Raw genomic sequence first — 14,253 nt, forward strand, 5'->3', positions numbered from 1 at the left:
GCTGCTGTGCCAAGGGTCTTGGGGCTGTTGGTTGTGAGCTGACAGCCTTAACTGAGTAGCGCTGTAGCATAGCTCTTGACTTCCTTGTAGCCAGTGGGGAAGCTCTCCTCCCCCTTCCCCCCGCCCCCCCCGCCCAGATTCTGTGACAGCCCCGGTGCATTGTGTTGACTTAGCCATCTTGCCTCTGTGTTCCCCAGCCTGTGGTTTGGCTGCTGTACAAGGATTTCTCAAAAAGGGTGTGTGCACACGGATGTGACAGGCTAGGAGCCACCCACTAGGGGAGTTGGGGGTGGCATATCACTGCATTCTACCCTAATCTCCCCCTGCCCCCACACTGCTCTCATTTAGCAGCATTTGATTCCCTTTTGAACTCTGTAGTGAGAGCTGCCCCTGATCTGTTCATCTTGCTTAGGGGCTTGCAGGCCACCTGGTGCAGGTAGAGCATTAACTTCATACTCTTTTTTTCAGGCTGAGCATTTCCTTCTCACACTCACTGACTGAAGAGCCCTGCCCATTGCAACCAAGGGTGGGGCAGGCAACTTCCTGTGGGGGAAGAATCGTGACTTGCTGTAACTCTGTCCTTCCCCCAGCCTAAGGCCCGTTCTCCTCCCACCTTGCCCAATGGGAAGAAGTACTAGTGGGTTATGGTGGAAGTTTGCCTTCCTCCCTTGATGGATCTTGGGACTCAAAGCCAGACTACACCCTGAAGCTCTCGGTAATCCCAGTGCTTCTGCTACCTGTGGTGCTTTTTAGGGAAGTTGCGGAGTTAGCCTGAAACTGATGAATTGCAAAACAGGCCGGGCTCTGGGTTAGCAATCAGGGAGATTGCGAAAGGTGTGGCTTGCTCAGGTATCGAAGGCGGAGTCCCATTGCCGGTTGGTGGGGGAAGTGGCTTGCCTGGGCTGTTCCTGTACTTTGCTCCTTCTGAAGAGTTTCACTTTGTCTGCTGCCGTTTGTTACTACTCTCCTTCACCACTTCAGAAGAGGGATTGCGGAGGCTAACAAGGAGAGATGAGACAGCTTTGTTCCCTGGCGTGCCTCTTCCCACAAAGGCACTCGGAATAAGTTGGAGTTATTTTCCCTCTCTTACCAGCTGGCTGAAGTGATATAAATGAGGGGGGAGAGACGTTTCCATTTGGGGTCCGGAATGGAGAGCCAATGAGATACAGCGTCTGCCCTTCCAGACTACAGACGCTACAGAGAAGGCGCTTGCGCCACAGTTGCTGAGATTGTGTGAAGGGAGGGGGAGAAGACGGCTTTTGATGAGCAGAGGGAGCACATACACAAGGCCCATGGCTGGAGTAAGTGTTCAGGGCGTGATCCTGAGACAAACGGGAGAGAGATGATCAAAGAGCTGGGTCTTGGGTTTGGGGAGGCAGGGGGGTTGGGTTTGTTGCACACTTTAGAGTTCAGCTGTTGGATTCAGAGACAAAGCCTGCTGAAGGATCACAGGTGTCCTCTATCTCTACCCCGTGCAGTAGGTCGGTACATTGCCTTCCTCTGAAACAGGCTGTACATGCGATACCCACCCCCGCGTGTCGCCCCAGTCAGGTCTGAGCTTGTTCAGTGGCCACACAGCTGTCTGCCTCCCTCCCTGGCCAAGTCAGCACTTAATTAGGTGTGCCCGCCTCCCAGGAGTGTTGGGAGCTGCACTTCCTCTGCAGCCCCAGGTCACAGGTAGTGGCTGTGCCAGGCACCAGGATTCCAGCCTCTGGCTTTTGGGAAATGACCCCAGGTAGGGAATTTATGTGGGAGGGTATTCCCCGGGCCTCTGTGCATCAAGGAACAATGAGACTTAACAAATAAGCTCTTCTTTAACATCTGAGCAAGCACTTGGAGATAGCCCCAGTCCCCCAGCGGCACCAGCATCTGAGCTTGTGGATCAGGGTGCCCTGGTGGCCTTTCCCACGCTCTGCTCCTCCAGCCAGAATAACAGCATGGCTTTCCCCATTCAGTGTCCAGCGTTCCACGCTGCCACACCCTGGGTGAGATACTTGCCCAGGGCATGCTGCTCTGGTAATAAAAGCTGTACAGAAACCCTGGAAACTCAGGATTATCATTTGCATAGAGTTACCCAGCATGCATTTGCAGTCAGCAGCTACTTCCTGGCAGCTCTAGTGTCAGACCCCAAGGGTGCATAGAGCCATTGAAGACCTTGATTTTAAAATGTACACCTCTCACGGAGACTGGTGGCAAACTCTTCTTGCTGTGAAATGGAGAGCAAGCACCTCTGACTGTATAGCTCCGATAAACTGGGGTAGGGCAGGGGAATGAAAGCTACGTGGAGATAAGGGATGTTTGCTTTCCTTGCTCCCAGGCAGCCACAGCCTAGGGCAACCACAGCCTACGAATCTCCTTCAGAAACGGTAGCAGATTGTCGGGGAAAAGCACTATAGAACGGCAAAAGGCTCCCTTAAGCAGCCTCTGCCCCAGTGAGGGAGGTGTGGTGGTGGAAATTCAGCCATAGGAAGATGAAGTGTCCTTGTGCAAGTCGAACTGCAGGTTGTTGAGGAAAGCTGGGAATGGGCTCTCCTGGTCCTGGGTCCCAGCCTCCCTAGCACTAACCACTGGACCGAACTCTTCTCCCAGAGTTGAAAACAGAACCCAGGAATCCTGGCTGCATCCTTCCCCCCACCCCGCCCCCCAGTTAGGTGCACACCTTTCTATATCTGAGGTTACTGGTCAGGGCAGTGCTTCTCAAGCTATCTGATGTGGGGGACCGGCAATTTTTTTTTTTCCAATGTGCCATGGACCGGTGCCATATTATCCTATTCAATGCTCTTATGAGGAAACTTGCCACAGACCGGCAGCTGATGGCTCATGGACCCCACCACTCTGAGAAGCACTGGTTTAGGGGAAACTCTTCCTTGCTCTCTGTAGCTCACTGCTTCTCTCCATTACATGCTGGGGGCATAGGCTTGCATGTCCTCTTGGTTTGTGGATTTGGTGTCATGTCAGGCAACTTGCTTTAGAGCAGGAGGGGGCAAACATTTTGGCCCGAGGGCCACATCGGGGAATAGAAATTGTTTGGCGGGCCATGAACGCTCACAAAATTGGGGTTGGGGTGCTGGAGGGGGTGAGGGCTCTGGGGTGGGGTTGGGGAAGAGGCATTTAGGGTGTAGGAGGGTTCTCTGGGCTGGGAGCTAGGGGTTCAGATGGTGGGAAGGGGATCAGGGCTGGGGCAGGAGTGTGGGAAGGGGTGCAGGTTCTGGCTGGGGATGCGGGCTCTGGGGTGGGGCTGGAGATGAGAGGTTGAGGATGCAGGAGGGTGCTCCAGGCTGGGATCAAGGGGTTTGGAGAGCAGCAGGGGGATCAGGGTTGGGGCATGGGGAGAGGCTCAGGGGTGCAGGCTCCAAGCGGCACTTATCTCAAGCAGCTCCTGGAAGCAGTGGCATGTCCCTTCCTTCTCCAGCTCCTACAACGGAGGCTCAGCCAGGCACCGCCCCTGCAGCTCCCATTGGAGTGCTGGAGGGGGCCATTGGAGCGCATAGGAGATGGAGTGGGGCCATGCCGCGGCTTCTGGGAGCCGCGTGGTGCAGCCCCCGACCCTGCGCCCCAGCAGGAGGGGGGCCGAGCTGTGTGGTGCGGCTCGCGGGCCAGTTTAAAACATCTTGCAGGCTGGATCCAGCCCTTGGGCCGTAGTTTGCCCACCCCTGCTTTAGAGACTTTTATCTCATATGGGTGGCATCATAATCTCAACCCTGATGATGAGCCACTTTGCAGTGTGTCTGCCACTGGTTCAGCGGCCAGGCTCCCCTCCTTCCAAACACCCTTTTGTGCTCTCCCTACCCTGCGCTTGCTGACATGCCATGTGCCTCCCTAAGAAGGGAGCTGTTGCTGTGGAAACTAGCTCCCTGAACCACTTCCAAAGGGGCCTGCCTGGTGGGCTTCTAGGAGATGGAAGTTGGTTGGCTGGTTACTGGCTGCTACTCTATATGACTGACATCTTTGATCCTGTATAATTGAGTGAGTTCAGCTCCCACTGCAAATTGATTGCTGCAGCAATGCAGATTAGGTTGGATAATTGTGTGTACTGCAGTAGCACCAGGAGCTCCAGTCATGTACCATTGTGCAAGGCACTGTACAAAGATGGAACAAAGGGACAGTCCTTGCCCCAAAGAGCTTCCAGTCTGAGCAGAAGAGGAAAGGCGACAAGGGGATACAGAGAGGCTGATGGGGGAGTACAAGGAAACAGTGAGATGGTATTTTTTAGCCAGCTAGTGATCGGTAACTACTAAGGGTCACAACATACAGTGGATGGAGCTTATGGAACCTATGAATCCCCTCTGCCTTCCAAAGGCACTTTGTCCATGCTTCCCCCAAATACTAAGCTTTAACCTGACTTTTTTTGGAGAATTCTTTATGGGCACATGGACTATTGAGCTTATGGCCCTTTGTGGCTGTCATATCTCACTTCTATTTCTGAGAGGTGTCCAATGAAGGAAGTGGGATTAGCTATTCCATAGGGACTGGTCTCCCATCAAATGAGGATCCAGCCCAGTGCTGGAGAGGCTGTATTGCTAGTGGTGCCACCTTTCAAATAAGGCCTAAAACTGAGGTGCTGACCACAAACAGCTGCAATCTGTATTGCAAGGAGTTTGGGTGGTAATCCCAGTATCCTGGCCAAGCCCCAGTTTGGGTTATTTTATTTGGACTCTCTAGCTGATGTCTAATTGTAACTCTATCTTTTTGTCCAAAACTGCTTAGTGATAAACAGCTACCGTTCACCATCCCAGAGGTGGCTGCATTTCAGTGGTGGGTTTTTTGTTTGTTTTTTTGCGGGGGACTCCTTGGAGTGAAAAGGTATTGTTGAAATCTAAGATATTATTGCTAACAGCTGTCTACTGGGCCACCTGCTAGAAGAGCAAATACCAGAGTACCAAGGCACAGGAATTGGGAATTGCCAGACTGGATCAGACCCAAGATCTATCTAGCCCATTATCCTGTCTAACAGTGGCCAACACCAGCTGCTTCAGAGGAAGGTGTAAGAAATCCACCATGGGGAGATGTGGGATAATCTTTCCCCACATATATATGGCTCAGATTGGCCTCTAATAGATCAACCGAGATCAGCTCAAAAGCCCTGATGCGTGAGGTTCAATATCACTCCCCAAATTTTTATCATTAGTTATGACTTCTGTTTCCTCTCTCTTCTGTGATTGTTTCCATAGCTTAACATGCTCTGCAAATATTAGCACATACATCCTGCAGGATCTGGGCTGCTCCTTGGCATGTGGCATTCAGGGGATCTGTCACTAATCAGTGCCATGACTGAGTGTGAGGACTTTCCTGATGAGCATCCTCTAGCTAGGTGACCCCAGTGAACCTCTCACAGGAGGCTGCTACAGGCAGCCTGATTGGCTAATGGAATCTACATACATCCCTACGAAGAGGGAAGGGGATCTCAAAGAGATGGATAGCTCCTCTGCGATCTTTGAAAATAATCATCCCTAGCTCTTCTATAGTGCTTTTCATCAGTAGATCTCAAAGCGCTTTACAAAGGATATCAGGGTCATTACTGACAGATGGGGAAACTGAGGAATAGGAAGGGGCAGTGACTTGCCCCAGAATCGGCCAGCAGCTAAGCCAGGAATAGACCTCCCGAGTCCTAGTCCAGTGCTCTATCCATTAGGTCACACTGCCTCCCACAACTTCTTCCTCATGGAGCTACAAAAGCAGCAAAGCTGTAGATAGTTCAAGCCCTCCTCAGCAGCTGCAACAGGTGACTGTTTGCCCCATGGAAAATGAACCAGGCCCTTGATCCTTATGGGAGGAGATTCCATGTCCCAGAAGGCCCAGGAGAATTGGCCCTGCTGCTGACCCCTCTGTAGAGGGGGTAGAAGAGGCCCTTTTAGAATCAGGGCAGAGGGGCCTCCTACCTACAAGGAAATCAAATAGACCAGCACTCATTTCACTGTAAAGCATAAGCTTGCTGAAATGGGAGCTTTTCCACAGCCAGTAGTTTAATTAGATGTGTCTGGAGTTGCAACAGGAGCTTGGTGTGTTTCTGAACAGGGTCAGCGGGAAGGTAAAATGGAGACTCTGGGAAGGAGCACTGCTGTGAGCCTGTTTGAAGAAGTAAATGGTGCTGGCCTCCTGCAGAGAGACCTGGGGGCCAGGGAGAGTCATAGCCAGAATGTTAAGCTGTTCTTGGCAAACAGCTTCCCAGCAAGCTCCCAGAAGAGCAGCTTAGAGTTAGACTGTTTGCAGACAGGGGCTGATCCGGGGATCAGTAACAGCACTCGAGCAACTCCAAACCCAGCATGGCTCCTTACCCAGCCACGTTACTCCAGGTATGAAACACCTTGGCTCTGGTGTCCTGTCAGATAGGAGGAGACTTGTGAGGCACAGACATCCCAGCAAAGAGAACGTGAATTCAGCTACTGCCCAGAATTGGGAGCACATAGTCTGGGTTTGGAGGCAGGAGTGAGGTGGTTCTCTCCTTGTTGCAATCTGTCCCAGCGCAGGAAATGATCCCATACGACAGAGGGGAAGGGTTAGACAGTGGACAGGGGAATCTTGCTGTGGTTGGGGTGCAGTTCTCAAGGCTGCAGCAGGCAGGAGAGTCTCTTGCTTGTCACAGGCCCCAGTTTAAACACAGAGCTGTTTTGCTTTTGAACATGTAATGCCGACAGATCAAACCTCCTGCTCAGACCTAGGGGCCTGCTGGGTGGATTATTTTTGCTGTGCCTCGTATTAAACTGGTCTCCCCTTCCCATTAGCTTCCCACGCTAAAGGCTGTGATGAACGCATGGAGGCTTAGAGAACGCCCTTGCAGAGCAGAGGGTAGGCAAGCAAGGAGCACAGTACCTGTTTTTCCTAAAATGCCAGCTTCATGGAATAGCTAGAACAAGCTGCCTCTGAGGAGTCCTCTGCTAGGCGTGGGTTCATGGCATGCTTTGCTGTTTGTCACACGGGGCTCTGATGCCAAGGACTTCTGCGCCTGGCCTGACCTTGGGAAGCTGGAATCTGCACGGAGTGGGGGAAGACTGATCCTTCTGTTTGTTGAATTTGAAGATGGAAAAGATGTAGCTCTTGCTTCTGCCACGATTCCCATTTATCCTGGAGAATAGGAATATCCTGGGTTACAGTAGCAAATGCTGAAAAGGGAAAGGTTTTGGAACAGAGATGAACCTTCTCATGCTTCAGGGCATAAGCTAACCTCTAACCATTGGGGACTTTTCCAGGGGCCAGGTCTTCCCCTAACACCTACTATTAGCTTCTTGCGCCATTGGCTGAAGCGTCCAACAGAGCTTGGTACCAGGCCTGGGTCTGATCCCGGCTGACCTCTCTTTGGCTTCGTTTCCCTTTGGTGCCCGAGTATCTGAACTCACTGGCTTTGGGGAACTGTTTGTCTGTATCTGAGCGCTCATAGACTGGAGTTGGAACATGTCTTATAAATATATCCAAAGGCCACTCCCCTATGCATCACACCCAGGCATGCTCAGCTCAAGCAAGAGGATATGGGCTCCATGCAGGAACTGTTAGGTGAACATCTATGCCCTAAGCTATGCAGGAGGTCAGACTGGATGATCACAGTGGTGCATTAAGGCCTGAAAATCTCTGAATCTGTAGGAAGAGAAGAGAGACTCTTCCTTGATTTTTTTTGAGATTGGCAGACAGTCTTTTCCCCATGCTTGGCATAGCCCTATTGTGCTAGGCATTGTACAGACAGCCATGATGGTTTCTGTCCCGAAGAGCATGTGTCCTGAAGACAAGCCAAAGAGTTGAGGGAAAGGGATGTAGCATATAAGCAAAGTGATCCATGGTAACAGATGTCATGTCAAGATGAGGGGTGTTTGTCTGTGTGTGCTAGAGGAGAACTAATAAGGACAATGAAGGGTGGCTGAGGCTAGCAGGGAAGAGCCAGTGAGGCAGTAGGGATGCTTTCATTGTATTTTAAATTCTGGATGCTCATCGTCATTCCTCAGGCCGCTTTAACTCTGTGCCAACCTCTGAGGTGTAATGCAGCAGCTGTTGTAACGGTTCCCAGCAGTGCTGTACAACAGCTTCACGATGGGGAAGAAGGGACACTGTTCTCAGCAAACTGCAGGGGAGTTCAGGAGACTCAACACCCCTATCCCCATAGAAAGTGGCATGCGATCTTCCACGATTGGCAGCCTGATCTGCTCACAATCTTAGGCCTTTTTGGGAAGACAGTGTCTCAGGCAGGGCTTTGTCCCTGAATGCTGTGCTGATGCCTTGTGCCGAGTCCTGAGATGAGGAAAGTCACCCACAGCCCCCTGCAGCCTTCCATCCAAATAACTGGCCTGGCCTGGCCAAGCTTTAGACCCTGCAGCCTGTGCCGGTGATGGTTGTGCACCCGCTGTCCATGCCTAGTGAAAGCACATCCACGCCTGGCGCAGAGGGGTTAAGGTTCTCTCTGGCTTTCCCTCTGCTTGGCATTCCCCCTCCCTCCTTCCCTGTCAGGACATGAATTATAGATGAGCAATGCAGCAGCTCCTTGGTGCCGTTAGCATAGTGGCTCACCTGCCGAGGCGGAGCCTGGAGAGCCAAGGCCCACAATGTCCTTGAAGAGCCAGACCCGAGCAGTGCAGGAAGCCAGAGGGAAGGGTGTGTGTGCTGTCTAAACAAATGTTCTCAGCCTATATTTTCACACCGTGGAGCCAGCATCCCTGGGTCGAATGGGGGCACGGAGCAGTACCTGGCTTCCAAACCCCTTGGGGCAAAGGGGATCCTCATTTCCATCTGTATCTTACCGCCCCTGATTTGGGTGCCCCTGTAGACAAACAGCTGCATTTCTGCTCTCTCCAAGACCTTTGAGCATTTGGGGGCTTGTGTCCTAGTCTGAACCTGCTGCCCTGAGCTTGGTGTTGCTGGCTAGTTATGTGTTCGGCTGAGGAAAACGTCCCCAGTAGATGCAGAGCTGAAACAAGCCTGATTGCCCTTGGGTACCATTTGGAGGAGGCCTAATGTGATTATTTGTTTACGTCCAGAAGCAACTCTGTACTCAAAGCAAACTTCACTTCAGTTGATTCTTCTGGACTTGAGAAGAATCTCACTCCCCTCCTCCCCAGTCTGGGGTAGGAACAATAGTCTAGTGGGCAGGGGGCTGGGCTGAAGCTCAGGGCAGCTGGGTTCCATTCTTGGTTCAGCCACAGACTCCCCGTATTTCTTTGTATTACTGTAGTGGCCAAAGAGCTCCTGTCGCAGACCTGGACTCCCATTGTACTAGGTGCTGTACAAACACACAACAAAAAGATGGTCCCTGCACCAAAGAGTTAAGGTGCCTTGTTGCCTCGGTTTCCCCCCACAGGTAAAATGGGGGTAGCCCTTCCCTATCCCACCAGAGGAGTGAGTCCATAAATGATTGCGAGGCACTCACATACTACAGAGACACAGGCCTCAATGATGAAATTAAAGTAATTGCCCCTTCTTATACTGAGGGCAGGTCTACACTATGGGGGAAAATCGATATAAGATACGCAACTTCAGCTACGTGAATAACGTAGCTGAAGTCGAAGTATCTGATATCGAATTACTTACCGTCCTCACGGCGCGGGATCGACGTCCGCGGCTCCCCATGTCGACTCCGCTACCGCTGTTCACGTTGGTGGAGTTACGGAGTCGACATGAGCGCGTTCGGGGATCGATATATCGCGTCTAGATGAGACGCGATATATCGATCCCAGAGAAATCGATTGCTACCCGCTGATACGGCGGGTAGGGAAGACATACCCTGAGTCTGAAAGCTGTGTGGGGCAGGGACTGTCTCTGTTCTTTCTCTGTACACACGTAGCACAGTGAGATCCTGTCAATGACTGGGGCTCCTAGGCATGCCTGCAATACCAATAACAATTGAGAGAGTGTAGAGGTTACTCCTTCTGGCTATGGTCCGTCCCCCCCCCCGTGAGGCGGCTCTGTGGGTGGGCCTTTGGGCCCGCTTGTTAGTGCTGAGGACTTCAGATCGTATTGCCAAACCCTTTGGACTTGCAGTGTTTCTTCCAAGCTTCTCAACAAGCTGTGCTCTCCGCCCGCCCCGCCCGGAGCAGGATCCGTTCCCTGCCACGGGGGTGTCTAGAGCAGCCTCCATCTGCACCTCAGGTGAGGGAAGGTTGGAGGGAACTCTGCAGCTGATGGGCCCTGTGTCTGTCTGCAAACCTTTGTCTGGCTAATTAAACAGCAGCTGCTTCCTGGGTTAGATGAGTACTGTGTTTCTTGCAGAAGCCTGATCTTGGGGCTGGCTGGGGATTGCCGCTAGCAATAGTGCTTGTTCGTGGTCTGCTCCATGGGGTTGGACCAGCTGGAGGAACACCCTTAGCTCTGCTGATTGAGGGGATTCCGGGAGGGTTTTGCACTGGGCTCATGGCTAGCAATCCTACAGGGAGCACAATTAAAGCATATCGTGGCAGCATCAGCTCCAGCGTATTGCCCACATACTCCCTTCCCTTCCTTGCCAGGCTTCTCTGTGCTGCTCCAGGCAGAGGCTTCTCCTACCATTGCCCTTTCTCCAGCAGATGCCAGTCTGACAATTCAGGCACTGCAGTGCCTTCTTCCCCTTCCCAAAATCCCAGTGGCCGCTAAAAGAGTGAATTCTTGATGATTGTGTTTCAGTAGGACCTACAGACAACACCCTTGCCTGTCCCAACTAGGATGCAAGATCAAGCCATGTCAATGGGAATATGCAGTTGCCAGCAGGTTCCTCTAAGACAGGAGCTTATAACAACATAGATCTGTCTAAGGCACTTACCTGGACCCCATCACCATAGGATCCAAGTGCCTCCCAATACCTTTGCTGGGCAGGCCAGTGCTTTTCTCTCATTTTACAGATGGGGAATTGGGGCACAAAGCCCATAGGTAGTGTTCAAAAGTGCTTATGTCCCTTTTCAAAATGGTCTCAGGAACACTGGCTCCTAAATCTCATGGACTTCCAGTGAGACTTAGGGCTTATCTGCACTGTGCCGGAGGGTGTGAATCGCAGAGCGCACCCGAGCGTCTCATGCTAACTGCCCTGTGTGGACACTGCTGACGTGAATGAAAAGGTATCTAGTTCACGGTAACGTCATCCTATCCAAAAGAGGACAACGTTAACACGAACAGGATACCTTTTAATTCGCACCACCTACATCCACGTAGGGCAGTTACTGTGAGACGCTCTGGTGTGTTCTGCGATTCACACCCTGTAGCCCGCACTGTGGCGCAGAGTAGACATGTGTTAGGCTCCTACCTGCGCCAGTCACTTTTGAAAATGGGACTTTGGATAAAAATATTCACAAGCACTTAAGGCCTTTTCTATACACCATTTGAAATGGTTTAACTACCCCACTCTCATTAGAGCTGACTAGCCCAGCTGGTGGAGGTGATGGAATCACGAGGCCTGGTGGGTCAGGTGGATCAGAAGATCGCCAGTGTGGTTCCCTTTGTGACTGCTTTGCACTTTGGGAGGCAAGATGGCCCAGTGGATAGGGCACTAGCATAGGACTTGAGACCTGGGTTCAGTTCCCTGCTCTGCCACAGGCTTCCTGGGTGACCTTTGGGCAGGTCACTCGGTCTCTCTGTGCCTTGGTTCCCCATTTGTACAGTGGAGATAACAGCATTGCCCTTCCTCACAGGAAGGTTGGGAGGGAAATGCGTTAGATTGTGAGGCACCTGATACTGTGGTGATGGAGGCCATATAAATACATTACATAGAGACAGTTATAGCACTATAAAGGTGCTTTATACCAGTGCAGCTGTTGCCATCCAGAAAGAGAAATAAGCTACACTGGTATAAAGGCACCTTTATATCAATATAACTGTATCCACACCAGGGCTTGTACTGGTGGAATTATATTGGTAATCACACGCACCCCTGACACTGTTATATCAGCACAAAACCTGTGTGTAGAATAGGCCTTGGACTCAGGCACTTAAGGGCCACTTTGAAAACAGGACTTCAGGTGCTTCTGAAAACTTCACTCTACGTGACTTGCCCAGGGTCATACTGGGAGTCTGTGACAGAGCAGGAACTTGAACCTGGGTCTCCTGAGGCCAGAACTACACTAGGGGCTGCTGCTGGCACAGCTCTGTTGGTCAGGGGTGTGAAGTGAAAGCCCCAGCCATAGAGCTGTGCTGGCGAATAGGGCTTAACCAGAACTGTTTCACGGGTGGGAGGGGGACTGGAATAAGCTAGATAGACTGATGAAAGTGCAACTCTGTTGGTATAAGCTGGGTATGCACAAGGAGTGCTTTGCTGGCTACAGCTCTAAACACTGGGACATCCCTTGATAGAAACTGCCTCTGCTGAACTGACCCTTCAGAATCATGGTGACTGGATTCACAGCCTTATTCAGACTTTCTCAAAATGTGGCCTGAAACTCCTCCACCTCAGGCCAGGAATCCTGAATCACAATGACCCCCAGAATTTGCATTACAGCAGTGCTTCAGCACCTGCACAAATACAACAGAGTCAACACAGCTTTTGTAAAGGAAAATCATGCCTCACCAATCTATTAGAATTCGTAGAGGGGATCAATGAGCACGTGGACATGGGTGATCCAGTGGATATAGTGTACTTGGACTTTCAGAAAGCCTTTGACAAGGTCTGTCACCAAAACTCTCCAGCAAAGTAAACAGTCATGGGATAGGAGGGAAGGTCCTCTCCTGGATCAGTAATTGGTTAAAAGACAGGAAACCAAGGGTAGGAATAAATGGTCAATTTTCACAATGGAGAGAGATAAATAGCTGTGTCCCCCAGAGATCTGTACTGGGATCAGTCCTATTCAACATTTTCATAAATGATCTTGAAAAAGGGGTAAACAGTGAGGTGGCAAAATATGCAGATGATACAAAATTACTCAAGATAGTTAAGTCTAAAGCAGACTGCAAAGAGTTATAAAGGGATCTCAGGAAACTGACTGGGCAACAAAATGGCAGATGAAATTCAGTGTTGATAAATGCAAAGTAATGCACATTGGAAAACATCCCAACTATACATACAAAGTGATGGGGTCTAAATTAGCTGTTACCACTCAAGAGAGATCTTGGAGTCATGGATAGTTCTCTGAAAACATCTGCTCCGTGTGCAGCAGCAATCAAAAAAGCTAACAGAATGTTAAGAACCATTAGGAAAGGAATGCCGCTATATAAATCCATGGTGCGCCCACACCTTAAATACTGTGTGCAGCTCTGGTCGGCGCATCTTAAAAAAGATGTATAAGAATTGGAAAAGGTAGAAAGAAAGGCAAAAATGATTGTGGGGATGAAACAGATGCAGTTTGAGGAGAGATTAAAAAGACTGGTACTGTTCAGCTTGGAAAAGAGACAGCTAAAGGGGAATATGATAAAATCATGAATGGTGTGGAGAAAGTAAATAAGGAAGTGTTATTTACCCCTTCCCATAACACAAGAATCAGGGGTCACCACATGAAATTAATGGGCAACAAATTAACAAACAAACAAAAGGAAGTACTTCTTCACACAATGCACAGTCCATCAGTGGAACTCATTACCAGGGGATGTTGTGAAGGCCAAAACTTTAACAGGGTTCAAAAAAGAATTAGGTAAGTTCATGCAGGACAGGTCCATCGATCGCTATTCGCCAAGATGGTCGGGGATGCAACCCCACACACTGGGTGTCCTAAGCATCTACCTACCAGAAGCTGGAAGTGGACAACAGGGATGGATCAGTCGATGATTCCCCTGTTCTGTTCATTCCCTCTGAAGCACCTGGCATTGGCCACTGTTGGAAGACAGGATACTGGGCTAGGTGGGCCATTGGTATGACCCAGTATGGCCATTCTTATGTTTTCTTATGTTAAGTTCAACACAGTCCAGGCAGTCCCTGCCCCAGAGAGCTCACTATCAATCAGAATAGACAAAGGATGGAGGGGGAACTGAGGCACAGAGCAGATGGGAGTAGTACATCAGAGCCAGAAATAGAAAACCTAGTGTATTCAGTTTCCATCCAGTTCCCCATAGCTGCTATAACCCAGCCATGTTTCTGATTCTGTGTGAGCGTATTGGGGCTTGGGGAGGTCATGTCTGAACTCATAGCAGTGCATGTGCCTAATCCTCCGTGAGGCTGGTTTCTAGTGAAGGGGGGGGAGAGGCTGGTACTGTGTGGCCTGCAATTCCAGTGTCAGGGAAATATTTGGCTTCTGGAGGCCTTTACTGGAAGACACTTCATTGTGTAACCCCAAAACATGCTCATCGCTCTGGGAAGTGCTAGCCAGGCTGCCTGGGTCTGAGCTGGTAGCTCCCAGACTGTGTCAGAAAGAGCCTGTGGAAGTGTCAGGCTTTGCCACACCCCTC

General features: G+C 50.7%; 1 protein-coding gene across 8 annotated transcripts in view; it reads left to right on the forward strand.

The window, feature by feature from the left end:
• MARK2 (microtubule affinity regulating kinase 2) overlaps positions 1–14,253 on the forward strand; it is a 106,936-nt gene that overhangs the window by 59,862 nt on the left and 32,821 nt on the right. Inside the window, exon 1 of one of the 8 annotated variants that reach the window (XM_039547453.1) lies at positions 899–1,301. The exons of the other annotated variants lie outside the window; for them this stretch is intronic. Within the exon in view, the coding sequence (XP_039403387.1) occupies positions 1,263–1,301 (39 nt within the window). The 5' untranslated portion in view covers positions 899–1,262. Of the gene's footprint in view, positions 1–898; positions 1,302–14,253 lie in introns of those variants that run through there. 8 annotated transcript variants of the gene reach the window in all.

Source organism: Mauremys reevesii, linkage group 7 (assembly GCF_016161935.1).
Source record: "Mauremys reevesii isolate NIE-2019 linkage group 7, ASM1616193v1, whole genome shotgun sequence".
In the NCBI taxonomy this organism is placed as follows: Eukaryota; Metazoa; Chordata; order Testudines; family Geoemydidae; genus Mauremys; species Mauremys reevesii.